General features: G+C 36.1%; 3 protein-coding genes across 6 annotated transcripts; 2 read left to right on the forward strand and 1 right to left on the reverse strand.

The window, feature by feature from the left end:
• The first annotated feature begins 4,178 nt into the window (after nt 1-4,178).
• On the forward strand, nt 4,179-7,134 carry LOC107854556. 2 transcript variants are annotated; one of them, XM_016699568.2, is made up of 4 exons: nt 4,179-4,432; nt 4,875-5,459; nt 6,154-6,294; nt 6,407-7,134. In XM_016699568.2, the coding sequence occupies exons 2-4, from the start codon at nt 4,964-4,966 to the stop codon at nt 6,409-6,411; spliced, it is 642 nt and encodes a 213-aa protein (XP_016555054.2). In that variant the 5' UTR covers nt 4,179-4,432; nt 4,875-4,963; the 3' UTR covers nt 6,412-7,134. The 2 variants fall into 2 exon arrangements, with proteins under 2 accessions (XP_016555054.2, XP_047253301.1); XM_047397345.1 differs by having other exon boundaries at nt 4,192-4,432; nt 6,154-7,134.
• Nucleotides 6,623-9,547, reverse strand: LOC107854511 (protein MICRORCHIDIA 7-like). Its single transcript, XM_047397341.1, has one exon. The coding sequence runs from the start codon at nt 9,095-9,097 to the stop codon at nt 6,959-6,961; it is 2,139 nt and encodes a 712-aa protein (XP_047253297.1). The 5' UTR covers nt 9,098-9,547; the 3' UTR covers nt 6,623-6,958.
• A 1,429-nt stretch (nt 9,548-10,976) lies between these two features.
• On the forward strand, nt 10,977-15,757 carry LOC107854541 (fra a 1-associated protein). 3 transcript variants are annotated; one of them, XM_016699548.2, is made up of 3 exons: nt 10,977-10,998; nt 11,367-11,620; nt 15,234-15,757. In XM_016699548.2, the coding sequence occupies exons 2-3, from the start codon at nt 11,394-11,396 to the stop codon at nt 15,595-15,597; spliced, it is 591 nt and encodes a 196-aa protein (XP_016555034.1). In that variant the 5' UTR covers nt 10,977-10,998; nt 11,367-11,393; the 3' UTR covers nt 15,598-15,757. The 3 variants fall into 3 exon arrangements, with proteins under 3 accessions (XP_016555034.1, XP_047253302.1, XP_047253303.1); XM_047397346.1 differs by lacking the exon at nt 10,977-10,998 and adding an exon at nt 11,145-11,215; XM_047397347.1 differs by lacking the exon at nt 10,977-10,998 and adding an exon at nt 11,149-11,220.
• The last annotated feature ends 287 nt before the right edge of the window (nt 15,758-16,044 follow it).

Consider the following 16,044-nt stretch of genomic DNA (forward strand, 5'->3'; position numbering starts at 1 on the left):
GATTTATATTTTTTAGTTCGAAAGGATTTTATTATTTAAGTGACAAGAAATGAAAATTTATTTCGGAAAAAGATTATTTACATTTTTTACTCAGAGTCGCCACTTGACATAATCTGGTGTGCCAAGTCACCATTAGAAAATTCTTTTCAAAACCATTTGACTCTTTAAACTGGTTTGCGAACAGAGATTCCGGATAAGGAATTCTGTTGACCGAGGGGAAGGTGTTAGGCACCTCTCGATCCCGTGGTTCAACCACGGTCGCTTGGTAGAGTGTATCGACTATTTTTTTTGGCACTAAGAAATGTATAAACCGCACAAGAAGCACGCAAAATAATCAAACAAAACAAAATAATCTAAAATGTAAAGTCCAGTCCAATTATTACAACCCGAAATAAAAAGGGACTAAAAGTAAACCTACGCTAATCCTAAACTAATGCTCTACCCGACACCTCAGGCCTTCACCACAAATGTCCTCCGGGTACATGATACCTCGGGGCATTCCCCGGTGAATAAATATATACAGATACTTTAAGGCATTCCCCGACCAAAATATACAATTGAAGCTTTTCGTTTGATAAAGTAAAACGAACCATTCACGCACATATTCAAATATTCCAATAAATTGTTATTTCTAAATTTGACTACCCGACCTACATTTGCCTATCAAGTTCAACATATCACAATTCCATCGTGTTTAACATTATTCATACATCAAAATTAATCAACATTCATTTTAGCAATTTTTAATTCCCACCCCCAATTTTATTTTAACACAAAATTTCAACAATCACGATTACTATTTCAACAATCCACAATCACTGTAAACTCAATATTCATCATTGACATCACACACAATCGTGACCAACGAAATCATCTCACCAACGAAGATCAAACCACACACACGAATATCCAATTCGAAATACGAAACATCACAAATAATAAAATAGATGAGAGAAAGTGTAGAGTGCCAAAATATGTGATCAAAAGACAAAGTCGGATCCAAAAACTCTCAATTTGAACCTCAATCACGAACTGACCAACCCAAATCAAAGACAACGACTAACCCAAGCCCAAATCGAAGTTCTCGAACAGAATCCACGACTGTCGTCACTCAAAACTCAATCGGTGGGAATATTACCTTTTCTGGTGTATTTCTGCTGTCGAAACAGAGACAACAACAACGGTGAAGTTGGGTCGTAGGATGTCGAATGATTTTCGATGGGTTGCAGCTGTGGTTGTTCGGTGATGGGCGACATATCAATTTTCTGGTGGAGCTGGTCGGAATCAGCCCATAACAGGTCTATTTCAGTTGTTTGGAGGCTGGTTTTGCCAATTCTGGCGGCGGAAGAGCCCTTTCCTGTGAGCTTCAGGCGAAGACTCGCCGGTCTCCGATCTCTCTCTCTCGATTTTTACTCGCTTCTCACCATCTCTCCATTCCTCTCAGATTTCTTCGCTACTCAATATCTTCTTCGATTTTCTATGATTTTCTTGCTCGATTATCTCACTTTCTTCATATTCCGATCTCAGAGCGTGTCTTCTTTTCCGAGGAAATCAAATTCCGGTGAAGCGTCGGGGAGGGTGACTGTGACGTGTGGGTGTTCGCCTTTGTCCACTGTGTTTTCGGATTCCTATCAGTGTGTGGCGTGCGATTTTGTGCGTGAATTCATTGTGCATGTGTGATAGTCAGTGACGGTATGTGAGTGTGTGCTCTGTGTGAGAAGAAGAAGAAACCTAAGAAAATGGCGTGAGGTGAATTTTTTGTCGGTGGGTATCTGTGTGTTGGTGAATATATCAGTGAATATATGAGAGTGTGTGATATATGTGATGAGGGTGGGGTAGTGGTGAGGTAGGTGGGGTCACGTGGGGTAGGGGGTAGGGTGTGATGTGGTTTTTGATTGGATAGGTTGTTAGGATAGGGTAGGTAGGTGTTGTTTTTTAATTGGAGGGATAAGGGTTAGATGTCTATTTTTGTTTGGGTAAGCTGCTAGGATAAGACAAAATTAGTTAGGGGATTGTTATTTTTGTTATTTGTGGATGGATTATCACACGGGTGAGGGTACACGGTAGGATAAGATAAAAATGGGTAAAATGACATCGGGGAGGGACGAAATTAGGTGTTTACAAGGATTGAATTGGATTTCAATTTATCGTGATTAGAATCAACATAAATAATTTATTTTTACTTGAAAAATATTGATTCAATCTCTGTTAGGATCAAATCGAGTCTCAATCTATCACGACTATAGTTAAAATAAAAGATTGACTTCTAAATGTGACATATTGATTCAATCTATGTTAGGATTGAATCATGTGTCAATTTGTCACTATATAGTCAACATAAATGGCCGAATTCTATTTGAAAAATATTGATTCAGCATATACTAGGATTAAATCGAGTTTCAATTTGTGAATTTTATGACTCACCAACACAAGTGATGACTTCTAGTAACTCAATTTCACTTCTTAAATTTATTTTTAATAAGAAGTGTAGTAGTAGCAGTAGCAGCACAGTAGTAGTAGCAGCAGCGGCAACACCACCACCACCACCACCACCAACAACAACAACAACACCAGCATCACCAACAACAATAAGATAAAATACTTTCGGCTTCAATTTTTACAAGCCAAATAATTCTAGGCTTCAATTTTTACAAGCCAATTAATTTTCTTAGACAAAATAATTATGAAATACTTTATAATTTTAGTGAAACAAAATAAAAATACTTCCAAATATTAAATATAATTTAACTAAAATAAATTTGTATGTTATCGCAGCTTTCTAATCTCAAAGTTGTGATTCAATGATTATAAATTTTTTGATCAGTTTGTTAGAATAACATTATGTGACGATCCCATTAATTTTTATTCATATACTTAATCTTTGCACACAGTTGAATTTTTAATCAAACCTATATAAACTTAATATGCGAGTTATTTAGAGACAAGATAAAAATTACACTAAAATTTTTAAGTCAAACTTATTAATTTACAGTTAAAATATCATGTTGATAACTATCAATTGAATTGCTATTTAAAGGCAATTTTCTTTTGTTTATAAGCAAAATAAAAATGAATTTAACTTTAAAAGTAATCATATTTGAATTTTTGTTGATTATAAATTTAGCGACTAAACTATTACTATTTTCAATTCCAAAAATTTCATTCATGGTTTCTCTTAGTTAAATATTTTTGTTAAATTGAATTCATTAAAAAAATAAAATTATAGAAGAAATTTTGTAGATGAGATATATGGAGGATTTAAAATTAAAAAAAAAATTAAAAATAAAAAAGTTGAAAGATCTGTATAGTAAAATAACTAAAGAGATAGAAGTAATGGAAGAAAAAAAATATATAATACAAGTTAAAAATGATGATTAAAAGATTTCAAATTAAATGAGAAAACTTAAAATAAGTAAGGAAAAAGTAGAATGAAAAAATAAAATATAAAAATTAAATATGAAAAAATAGTAAAAAAAATAAGAAAGAATAATAAAAATAAAAAATAAAAGTTAAAGTGGTTTTATTTTTAGAGGGAAAAATAAATAATTTTGGAGTTAAAAGGAAGTAGTTTTGCATTTTGGAATGAAAGGTAAGTGATTTTGGAGTCAAAGGGCCAAAAAGTCATTTTACAAAATTGAATCATTCTAGTCATTTAGCTGCACCCATAATATCATAGTCTAAAGTTGCAACAACATATAAATAATTTTTTTTTTTTTCTTATAGTAAGAATCCGTTGTCATTTAAAAAGGAAAGTGGGTTATGTATTTCCTACTCGTTGATTTAAATTTTAGAATACGTAGTGAAATATAAGTAGGTTCAATTTTAATTTGAGAAAACATAAATAAGAAGGATAAATTAATATGATACCACAAAACTAAACATCTTGGAATTAAATATAAATATAATCTATTTATTATATAATATAGTAGTGAGCTAAATTTGATGTAAGTTGTCATGTTGGATTAATTATGGAGAGGGGTTAGGGTTAGAAGTGGGAAGAGAAAAGTGTCGGTGGTAGGCAGAATCTCACTTTCTCCTCACCTGCTGCTGCAGTGTGCTGTCAATTTCATAATCAAACGGCAACAGATTTTGGACAAGTCGCTTTCCTTAAAACAATTACGGAGTAGTATGATTTTTTTGTTTAAAAAAAATAATAAAAATAATGAAAAAAGTAAGTTGAAGTTTCGGTGTTAATTCCCACAGAAACACCCGCGTGCATCTAGGCTTACTTGTCGCCTTCACTCTCTCTCTCTCTCTCTCTCTCTCATATAATTCAATTTGAATGTCAAGCTCTGGCAATGGCACTCGTCATTTATTTATTAATATATATAGTGATTGATATACGTGCACTCCTCTTAATTGAATCTCCACAATTTTTGAATCACACTATCCACTCTCTATGGATCTATCTGCCTTGTCTTCAATCCTAAAGGTCCACACACTAAAACCCCAACTTACTTTCTTTATAGTATTTAATTTGATTGATGTTTCCTTCCCAATTCATCTTTATTGATGAACTATGTTAATCTGACTGAATGAGTTGCTTCTTTATTCTTTAATCGGTTATAAGTTCGCTTTTGATGTTTATTTCCCAAGTTATCTTCGTTCAGCTAGTTTAATTAATTTGTTAGATTCAGATTGTAACTGATTTCCTTTCTTGTTTCCAAAGTAAATTCCTTTACCAGCTTGTGTTTATTTGAAATTGTGAAGCTTTAGGTGCCTATGAAGAAATCTACAGTGAAATAGTAGAATTGTTTCCAAAAATTGACAGAATTTTAGGGGCCTTGGATATAAATTGGGGGGTGGGGGTGGGGGTGAAGAAATTAATAATTGAGCTCAGGAAACTGAATGGTGTTTGATAAATTGTCTTTCAGATGATAACCTGTTGAAAGATAAATCTGGGTGCTGGCTTATGTTCTCGAATTTATTATAGAGATATTTAAGTTTGCCGAGTAGAGTTGTCATGGATCGTACACCCTTTGATTTTGTGGTTGATGTTGAGATGTGCAAGAGAATGAGTGAAGCACCAGCAAGTCCTGATCCTTTTTCTGCTGATAAACTAGGCAAGAGAGTTTTCTACAGTACCTGTGACGATGAACAACTTATTGAAGTTGAAAATGGGCTCTGTTTGATCAAGGATGAGCATGAGCATGAGCTTTCTACAGTACCTGTGACGACTGCAAATCGCATAGACAAGAAAAAAGTGAAAGATAAGCGTAAATCCACCAGTGCTAAAAAACCTCCCAGACCTCCAAGAGGATTATCCTTGGATGCTGCTGACCAGAAGCTTATCAAAGAGATCGCCGAACTCGCAATGATCAAGCGTGCGCGAATTGAGCGAATCAAGGCTTTGAAGAAAATGAAAGCAGCAAAAGCATCTTCTACTTCACCATCATCCATGGGCAGTGTCCTTGCCTTTCTCTTTTCTGTCCTCTTCTTTCTCATCCTGTGTTTTCAAGGTAATCATTTAATTTGGCATTTTCCATGTATCTTTCATATGACAATTTGTGTGTAATTGTTTTAGGAATCATGCCTGGGTAGTGTTAGTGTTAATTCCTGGAGTAGTTATTTTCCTTTTATGCACTTTCTTCCTCGCTTGTCCTGTTTAAACTATTGCATCAGGAATAATTAAGGTATTTCATTGAAGGTGTTAAATTTTACGGGCTTATCTTTAACTTGTGATTCACCCGACATTATGTGAGCAGCATCATAGAGGCAGTCTCCCGCATCCTCTTAAACTATTGTGTGTGACCTGTTATGCATTGGCTATACACCAACATCATTCTTGTCTTGACATGAATACTTGTGCACATTATCTGAGCATCTCCATGCCAAGATGATGATGCAAAAAAGTGGGGGAATATAATGTGTATGTACAAGGATTTTTCATTTTCTGCGAGTGACAGTGTTACCGGAAATCACATATTTGCAATAGATTAACCTTTTTTCTCCGTAAACAGCCTCCCTACCTCTACGAGATAGGGGTAAGGTCCGTGTATACTTTATCTTCCCAGACCCCCCCACTACACTGGGTATTTTGTTGGTGTTGTTAGCCCTTGTTTTTCTTTTTGTTGCAAACTCTTTGTTGCTACCAGATTTGTTTTCAACAAACCAATTATCTGATGATTTGGGACATACACCAAATTGTTGCAGGGATGTCCTCTGGAAGTTCAGCTGTGAGTTCCCATGATTCCCCTGAACCAAGCGGATCAAGGTCGAATAGCTTCATTATTCAACAATACTACACCAATCTATCTGGCAGAACTGCTGCTAAAAGTGCTGGATATCCCAAGTGTATACTATTTTTTTTTTTTTAATCTATAATATGCTGGGAATATTGTGCTACATTTTTGATACGTTGATGATGATTGTACTGTGCTAAGTTTTCTCGATTTGTATTTTGCAGTTTAGTTGAGCAGGTTTTTGGTTCGGATCCTAGGGACGGCCCTAAAAGAGTCACGACTTGAGGTATAGTGTGATTGGGGTGAATTCTAGAATATGCAAATATGAATAGGAACTGCCAACATGTCTACGATTTGCGCAAGCTCTGAGGAAACTGTGAGTCCCTTGACGAAACATAAGACCTGCGACATTTGTATACCTTGTACAGTGATATATGGTGTTTGGTGAGAGAGTAATTGCTTCTGCAACATGCTAGGATGTCTGTGAAATCGCTAATCAAGAAGCTTGCCTCGCATCGAGTGTGTCAGTTTTCTTGGTAAATTACGTTTTTAACAAAATAATGACTGGTTTGTAGCCTATACGTAGGATAAGAGAGTTCACTGAAGAGTCAGAGTTTTGCAAGGTTTTTTCTCTTGAGTGGAGAGAAGAGGAGGAAAAGGACCCTTTAAGCCCTTTAAGCGCTACCACAGCCTTGACATTATGCAGAGTGGCTAAGATTGGTGGTCAAATTGCTGTCTTTTCTTGTCAGATGGAATTTGTTATTCGGTATTGCCGGTTAATGAGTTAATGTAGTGCCACGATGTTGTTGATGCTGTGATAATTTTTTTTTAATTATGTGTTCGTATTTGACTTCTATGTGACAGTACACAGCATTGGAGTTTCTTTTAGGTGCAGAAGTGTTTACTGGAGTTCCATCAGTTTGCCTATTTAATATACACATTTGCTGAGTTATATCGGGTTGTCTATTCAATGTACACGTTGGCTGAGTTAGATCATGATGCCTATTCAATGTACACTCTTGCCGAGTTAGATGACCTTGCTCATTTAGTGTACGCACTTGCTGATTTTGATCTACATACATAGGCTGGCGTCCTGCTTGTATTGAAACTTGAACTGGGTGTGGGACTTCCCCAGATCCTATATAAACACGGGATGCTTCCTGCACCGAACTGTCCTTTACTGAAGAATGAACGGGTCTCGTCTCATGTTCTACTCCGGATGATTTCGGTTTAGATCTATCATCATGACAGGTTGTGTGGCCGACATTGGAGCTGAATGGGGAACAGGATTTGCTTGTAGGCGCAGAACAAGTGTTTGGTGCTTCTTGATCAGGAGAGACAGTAGTGTTCTTTACATTGCGACGCTTAGCATAACCAATGAAATGACAGTTTGAAGACCAATACTTCTTCTGCATAAATTGCAGGCGTGCCTCGAGTCTTGCAAGGACAATCGTGCGCTCAAAGCCCTGTTTATCGTGAGCTGGTTCAACAAAATTAGCTTCCAAGACGCCTATCACACCGCGACCATCGCTGCCAGCAGCATTCCACACCCTCCAGAAAGGCTTAATGAGCCTATTCCTGTGATAAACATTGAAACCTTGAATATCAATATGATGTTTTGCATCTTTCACAAAACCAATAGTTCCTTCTGCTACCGATGTTTCATAACCAACGGATTGTGGTCTGTACGTAATCTCCTCCGACAGCATCATGTCGTTTACCAGATTATGATGTTCAACTTCTTCCCCCCTCAAAATTATTCGAAATCCAGGAGCAAGCCTCAGATACAAAATCGAAGCATAACTCCTTTGAGAATGTGGATAAGTTAGAAAGTGCCTGGGGTTAGGATATTCTTTCGCCATCTCAATCTTCTTTTCATCTCGACTTACACCCCTTATTTGAATGTCATGTGGATCAGTGTCAAAGTCGAGCTCTGGGGCTCCTTCTTCGTCCTCCCAAAGATTGTATATGACAATTCGCGTCCCATGATCACCTTTCAATAACTCAAACTGCTGGAAAAGATCCTGTTCGTTCTCATAAGGAGACCATTGTGCTATTGTCTCCGAATTCCTCTTCCAATCATCAGCTGTAGACCGAACCAACATCTCCCACGTCCCTCCCCTCTTCACAAAATAATCGATCATAGGAACAACTATATCTTCTTTCCCCGTGCCCCTTAGAATAGTATACGACAACATTCCTACACTCTGTGTCGACATGCTCATTGCTCTATCCCTCCCCCGTGAAAACACAATCACATCAGCCCCTAGCCTCATACTACTCGTTTTGAAACCATTTCCATATTGACCAATCGTGTTTGCTAATTTGCTTTTCGCAGAGTACCCAAGCGACATGCACTGGCGCATCTTATCAGGAGTCATTCCACCACCATTGTCTTCAACTAACAACATCTTACTCCCAACATCTTTCTTATTGTCCAGCACGTCTACGCTAACAAATGTAGCACCATTGCAAACCTCATCCATCGCGTTGTCTAAAAGCTCAGGGAAAGCACCCAATGCCCATTTATGACTAGTAGCATTCGAATGCAAGAATTTCGGATGAACTCTCACATGATCCATACCAACAACAGTTTGATCATGACATGCACCCTCCTTATTGCCATCATAATCTCCAGCTTTCCAGAATTGCTTACAACTAGTAGCAATTGGATTAACAGCAGGGAAACCTCCTACGAATTCATTCTTAGGACAAATTGACAAAGGAGCAATCATACAAGTCTCAGTTTCAAGTTTCATCTTCTTCATAGGACTTTCTTGAATATCAAGAAAACAAGAACCAACACCATAATTGGTTACAGGAACTATATCATTACTTGTGTTCATGGGGACATTGGTATCGTCTAAATCGTCCGTTAAGTCGATGATTTCTTGCTTGATAGGCATGGTGATCATGATCAACAAACAAGGGAAAAACAAGTTTATAAACTAAGGACTATTAAGTGCTAAAGAAATTTGTGATGAAGAATGTGAAATAGTATTGGTTTATATTTATAGAGCTATTTGGCTTCTCTTAATCCCATATCAATATGGATTGATACAAGAAAGTTTTAATTGCATTAACTTTAATTCTCCAAATCCAAATATGAATAGGAAAAATATTGTTGAGGCTTAGTCCTAATCAAAATTTGTAAAAAAGACTACAAAAATTAGTTTCCTTTTTTAGTTAATGGGAGGAGGATAAGAGAGGGGATTATAAGGTGGGTAGTAGAATCTTGACCAACAAGTAATAGTTTAGGTAATCAATTAATTAAGCTACTGGAATTTTTTGAGCCTTACATTTTGATTACGTGTGACGAGACGGAATAACGTGAAATAATATTTATCAAAATAATATTATTACAATACAACACAATATGATACATTTGAAACTTGAATAAAGTTTTTTAAAAATTTTTGGTGTATTTTTGAAGAATTATAACCATAATTTCGTTACTTTGTTTTAATTACGTAGTCAAGACGTATGAAAAATTCCAATAAAATTAATCTTTTTTTACAAGCTTCTTTACTTTTAGGACTACATGTCTTTTTGCACTGCACTTCCCATACTTTTTTTTTCTTAAGACTTAAAAGGGTAAAGAATATTTTTTTATTTTCATACCTAAATAATTTGGAGTGTGGATATTTTATCTTAACGATCACGTAACGGCTAACGAAACATACCTATATGTTGACTGCACAAAATATTTATCTAAACGCTTCTGAGTGTATTTGGCAATAAAATCTTCGTCCACCTGATATACATGATAACGCGATTAGCTCAAATATCACTTTATTTATATTTTTCAATTGATTTCCTTAAAAGCCTACATTTTTTATTTTCAAGATGGAGATATCAATATCATGGCTGAGACGGTATAACATTATCAGATGTCACAATGGAGAATCAGGCAAATTACATAATACCTTACTTTTAACTTATCATTATTACTTTGTCAAAAATATTCTTTTGATTTTCATACCTAAGCAAGTTGGAGTGTGAATATTTTATCTTAGTAAACACGTAATGAATGGCTAGCAGAACATTCCTCTATGTTGACTGCACTAAATATTTATCTAAACGTATTTAGGTGTATTTTGCAATAAAATCTTCATTCATCTGATAATATGGTGACTCTATTAGCTAACACGTCATTTTATTTATATTTTCCAATTGATTTTCTTAAAAGCCTAAAGTTTCCCTTTTTAAGACGGAGATATCAACGTCGTGACTAAAACGATACAACATTGCTAGATGTCACGATGGAGAATAAGACATATTACATAATATCATACCTTAACTTATCGTTATTACTTTAAATTTCTAACTCTTTAAAATTATTACATAAATTCTTTTTTTTTTTTAAACTTTCTCTCTCTAAACCAGTGGATATACATTACATTTTCCCAAATCTCAAATTCAATTCATTTTTTTCCTTCACAACGAGCAACTCCCACAAAATCAGTCGGTCCATCGTCTTTTCTGTTTCCAACCGCTCATCCATTGAAAAATCACCAAGCTTCGACCTCCCTCACTCCCTCTTTCTTCCTCTCTACTCCGACCAACCAAGCCCCAGCATCATTTCCTCCACAATCTCCAACCAACACAACGACCATTTCACTACTTCGAATAACCCAACGACCATAAACCACCACCAAAACGAAAATCTCCCAAAATTTTACTTATCAATTTTTCAGCAAATGTCAAAGATTTCCAATGATAGAACTGGAGATCTCACCATATATGGTCGAAAATATTTTGTCTCCCCTATTCGGAGAATTCTACTATATCTATGGATTTTACATACATAGATTTTGTAAGATTCTCTGAATAAAGAAAACAAACATTAATTTATTTAACTTTACTATAGTGGAATTGATTGTCCATGTGGATTGCTACGTGTCAAAATTTTATATAAAAATGAGAGTTTATATATTAGATCAAAATGCGTGTCGACTTTCGCTAATCACTGAATGATAATTTATGCAGGAAACTTGCCCCCTCAAGCTATATAATTTAAAACACTTGAAATAGTTTAGTTGTGTTTTTTATCATTTTTAACTTTTTTTTAAATTACTTATATCCTTTTTTGCACCCATTTTTATTTTTTATTTTTTAAAATTAAAGTTCCTTTATAAGCAAAACTATATATAAATAACTCATTCCATTTCTTTCACCTTCCAGAAACATCCCTGATTTATTTTCCAAGCAATGGGTTGGGTATGGAAGAACGACGACGTTTCGGACCGTTACGGCGCCGATGATTTTTTGAACCCTAGATCATCATCCTCCGGCGGCGATGGCGACGGAGGCGGCGGTGAACGGTGTGCTACTAGGAAGATTGTGAGTACTAAATGCCGAACCGAAGAAACTGAGCCTGGAAAATTCATACGAAAGTGTGAAAAAACTGAGCAAACTTTCAAGGATTGTATTGGGAGGTAAATAAAAAAAAATTGTTGCGTTTCTTTGGTTTGTTTTAGGAGGAAATTAAGTAAATAGATTTGATTTTATCGTGATTAATTTACATTAAAATTTAATTATTTGATTAAATATTGTACTTGAGTTTGTTAATAACTTTCCCATGATTCAGTTGCGTGTATTTTTATTTTTTTTATTTTGATAATCGTGGTGTCCAGACCAGCTTGCCCGCACCTCTAAATAATTCCACGGGATGGTTACCTTCCACTAGCAACAGGTACTAGAAGGCTAGGATACATGGAAAGAAATCACCTAAATTCCGTTGCATTTATATAAGCTGATTTATTTTCTTTTGTATATTGGATTGAGTGAAAGGGTGAAAAACACGCTTATGTATCTCAGTTTTTGTGTTACGATATGTAAAATGAAAAATTAATAGTTGAGGTGTGTTCTAATAGTTAGTTGGTGATAGTTCAGGTAGGAAACTCGTGCAAGGGTGAAAGTGAAAAACAGGGTTAAAAGTATCTCAGTTTTTGAGTTACGTTATGTAAAATGAACAACTAATAGTTGAGGTGTGTTCTAATAGTTAGTTGGTGATAGTTCAGTAGGAAACTCACGCAAGGATGAAAAACACGCTTAAAAGTATCTTAGTTTTTGAGTTACGTTATGTTAAATGAACACTTAATAATTGAAGTGTGCTCTAATATTTAGTTGGTGATAGTTCAGGCAGGAAACTCGCGCAAGGGTGAAAAACACGCTTAAAAGTATCACAGTTTGTGAGTTACGGTATGTAAAATGAACAATTACTAGTCGAGGCGTGTTCTAATATAGTTGAGGTGTGTTCTAATAGCTAGTTGGTGGAAGTTCAGGTAGGAAAGTCAAGGACCTGGCAGTTTAGGTATCAAACTCAAAAAATCGAGATACTTCAGGTGTGTTTTTGGCCAATTAGCTCTTTTGGATTCAACCTATTGACTCAAATTTAACAATTAGCGTGAGTGCATCAGTCGCTATTTATTCAAATAGATAGTATGTCATTTAGCTTCATTCCGACTCGAGATTTTATCAAATAGGTTCAAATCCCAGCAAAGACCTAAAATACTTGGAGATTTGGACAAGCTCATTGAATTCTGCATTTTTAAGGTTGCAGCTTCATACATCTAAATTTGGTTAAAGATTGTAACTTATTTTTGCTAAACCATTGGTTTTTCACTCTGATGAAAGAGGCTGATTCCATTATTGCGGAGGAGCAGTTAGCTCCTTATCAAATGCAAATCTGCGATAAATTGAGAGCTGGAATTCATATCTTTGAAGAATCTCATGTCTTATTACTGAGGAATGCTATTCGGAAAACTTATGTGTTCTTTTCTTGTTTTGTTTACACCATTATGGGTTAGTACCTTTGCCTTTGCGTTTGCATTTGCATTTGCATTGAAAGCATAGATATTTATCCAGGAAAATTACCGAGGTTATGAGGGCTACGTGGGGTTGGAGCCCATCGTTAAGTACTTGTCTTCCTCCATGACCTTTTACCTTTCCCATGTAGTCAATTCAAAGAGCACACAAAGAATGAGGTGTTACTTGGTTGATTCGTTTGTTGGACTGGAGAATCCCTAAGTGACCAAAATAAAGGATAAGGGGATTCCTGGACTGATTGGAAAAGGCTTAATGACACTATTACCTGATTACATCTGTTTCATAGCACATAAGTAAGGGGGTGCAATAACAAGTTGGAATGTGATTCTGTTGAGTTGACTACCCATTAGATGCTTTTTATAGCTTCCCCAGTCACTATATAATGTGTTGATCCTTCCAACGAAGTCTACTGTCTATTCTATTTCTGAGTTACCATCTGCAAGATAGGAAAAAATAAAATTAACTGGGGTTTTGGTTTGGGGTGGGGGTGGCAGGGTCTTTAAAGCAATAAAGCAAAGCAAGTTCCAGGTCCCCGGCAGAGGAAAGGGCTGTAGGTGATAGTGCAGTATAGTAGTCTGCTGAACAAACTTGGGGTAACAATCTCGGTAGCAAAATCGATAATGTCCGCTTTCATTTCTTCTTATGAAAAAGGTTCCCCCTTTCTTGGCCAACTATTTCGGGTAGAGGATCAATTAGTCGATCTTCTGTTCGCTTTTCCTGATGCATAACAGCTGGTTGATTTAAGAAATGACTAATCTGTGTCATGACATGTTCTGCATAAATTGAGCTATTTGTGGCCTTCTGTAATTCCAAATTGCAGCTAGCGAGTGAAGGATAATGTGTGTGGATGATGAGGATTACTCATTATTGTGAACCACATTCTGGTTAATTCATTCAGACATGTAAAGGACTGAAGGAGATATAGAATCACACACATAAGAGTTAGGGGAAAGACAAATCAACACTACCAAATGATACGGGAAAGACAAGAGGAACACGAAACACACTCCAAACAGTCCACAAATCACAAGATCCGAAGACCTATTGGAGACCAATTCTCGAATTCAACAAATACAACAAGAATACAAGATACAAGAGTGTATTTTAACACCAAAATAGCTACAAAATGTGATGAACAAGATGAACTTAACAATGGGAATAACAACAACAACACAAACGGGTACAATACGAGATACAAATATTACAAGATTGCAAAAATAGAAAGGATAGATAGAGTGACATACACTATCTCATAGACCAAGAACCTAAGTGTATTCAAGCACCTAGACCCTTAATACAATGATAATAAGAAGACCTACTCTCTTCGGTGAGCACAAGAGAGACCTCAACCTTCTCTAGCACCCAACGTTCTAAGCTTAAATCCAACACGAGTGACTCCACACTCAAGTTGATTTCCCTAGTTACAAGTTTCAGATTTGTGGTCTTCTCTCCTTAGAGAGAAAATGTTTCTAAGTGTTATACAACATCCATATTCAGCAAAATCTCCTAACAAATGACCTAAAAGGTTCCTTATATAGCAGTTTACAAACAAGGTGTGAAATGTCCAAAATGACCCCTTAGTCTCAAGTCTTCAAGTGGGTGCCCTTGGAGAGCATTATATGGACGGTTTTGGGCCCTTTTTAAGTTCTCATTTGCACTTCATTTTCACACTCTAAGTCTCGGGTTCAATACATCTCACAAACATGCATCCTCGTGGTCGTACCCGTATCAATAACAGCTGGTTGATTTAAGAAATGACTAATCTGTGTCTTGACATGTTCTGCATAAATTGAGCTATTTGTGGCCTTCTGTTATTCCAAATTGCGGCTAGCGAGTGAAGGATAATGTGTGTGGATGATGAGGATTACTCATTATTGTGAACCACATTCTGGTTAATTCATTCAGACATGTAAAGGACTGAAGGAGATATAGAATCACACACATAAACTCCAATGGAAGGCACATATACACGAGTATTTGTTTCTTTAAGCAATTCTGACCAGATATGTAGAGAATACTGTGTTTAGTACTTTAGTTTATGATAAGATGCTAGGCTGTTACTTCAGTCTTTTAGTAACATTCTGTCATGAAACACACATCACTTGATAGCCTTTTGTTAATCAAACTCAAAACTTGTGATGCCATGTTTGTTTTTTGTAATGAAACAAGCGGGCAGTTGGTGATTGTTCAAGTTGTTGCTAACTTCTTGCTTTTCGTCAGGCCTTCTGAGATGGTAGAGTCTAATAAAGAATACACAGAGGAAGATGTCACAGACCAAATGACAAAAGGTTCACATGCCATAGAGTCAAGTGTGCCTTTTGATTTCCCTGGGCTGCGTAGTGATATTGAGAGTATTGAGCGGAACTTCTTCGGTAACCTTGATCGTTTCTTTGAAGCAGCTGAGGAGATGAAGAATGGCTTCTTTGGTGCATTCAACATTCCTCGTATATTTGATGACGACCTATCATCCTCACGTGGGAGACGTGGTATACCTGTCGAATCTGATCCTCCTAAAGAAGCTTTTCCTGAACCAAACAGGTCCGATGGAGAGGTCGATCTTTCTGGTCTGGCTAGAGATGTTTGAAGCAATTACGTAGGAGATTTTGTTTAAGGCATATCACTCATGATTCCCATAGATTTGTGAATATGTTGCTACTATGTTTATGCACACGCCTTAGATTTTGTTTCTGTTGCTGAACCTCTTGTCTAAATGAAGGTTCTAATAATTCCAACTCATTAAGCTATTTCTTCTTGTTTTGTTCCTTTTTCTTCGTCTAGTGTGGAGGGAAATGTCATTTAATTTCTTGGTAGTGATAGTTTGTTAAGTATGCGTTATGCTTTCTTTCGCATTTTGTTTTGATTTCACTCCCGTCATCTCTCTTTTTGAACTGCTTTGTAATATTTTTACCGCTTTCTTTGGCATTTTGTGTTGATTTGACTCCGGTTGTGTATTTTGTCGAACTGCTTTGTAATATTTTTACTCGGAGTCTACAGTCTACGAAAACCTCTCTACTTGATAGGGACTTTTGTA

This window comes from Capsicum annuum, chromosome 10, assembly GCF_002878395.1.
Source record: "Capsicum annuum cultivar UCD-10X-F1 chromosome 10, UCD10Xv1.1, whole genome shotgun sequence".
Classification (NCBI taxonomy): domain Eukaryota; kingdom Viridiplantae; phylum Streptophyta; class Magnoliopsida; order Solanales; family Solanaceae; genus Capsicum; species Capsicum annuum.

Coding starts and splice junctions, on each gene's coding strand:
- LOC107854556 (XM_047397345.1), top strand. CDS start 4,964: ATGGATCGTACACCCTTTGATTTTGTGGTTGATGTTGAGATGTGCAAG. Junction 5,460..6,153: donor TCTCATCCTGTGTTTTCAAG/GTAATCATTTAA, acceptor AAATTGTTGCAG/GGATGTCCTCTGGAAGTTCA.
- LOC107854511 (XM_047397341.1), bottom strand. CDS start 9,097: ATGATCACCATGCCTATCAAGCAAGAAATCATCGACTTAACGGACGAT.
- LOC107854541 (XM_016699548.2), top strand. CDS start 11,394: ATGGGTTGGGTATGGAAGAACGACGACGTTTCGGACCGTTACGGCGCC. Junction 11,621..15,233: donor TTCAAGGATTGTATTGGGAG/GTAAATAAAAAA, acceptor GCTTTTCGTCAG/GCCTTCTGAGATGGTAGAGT.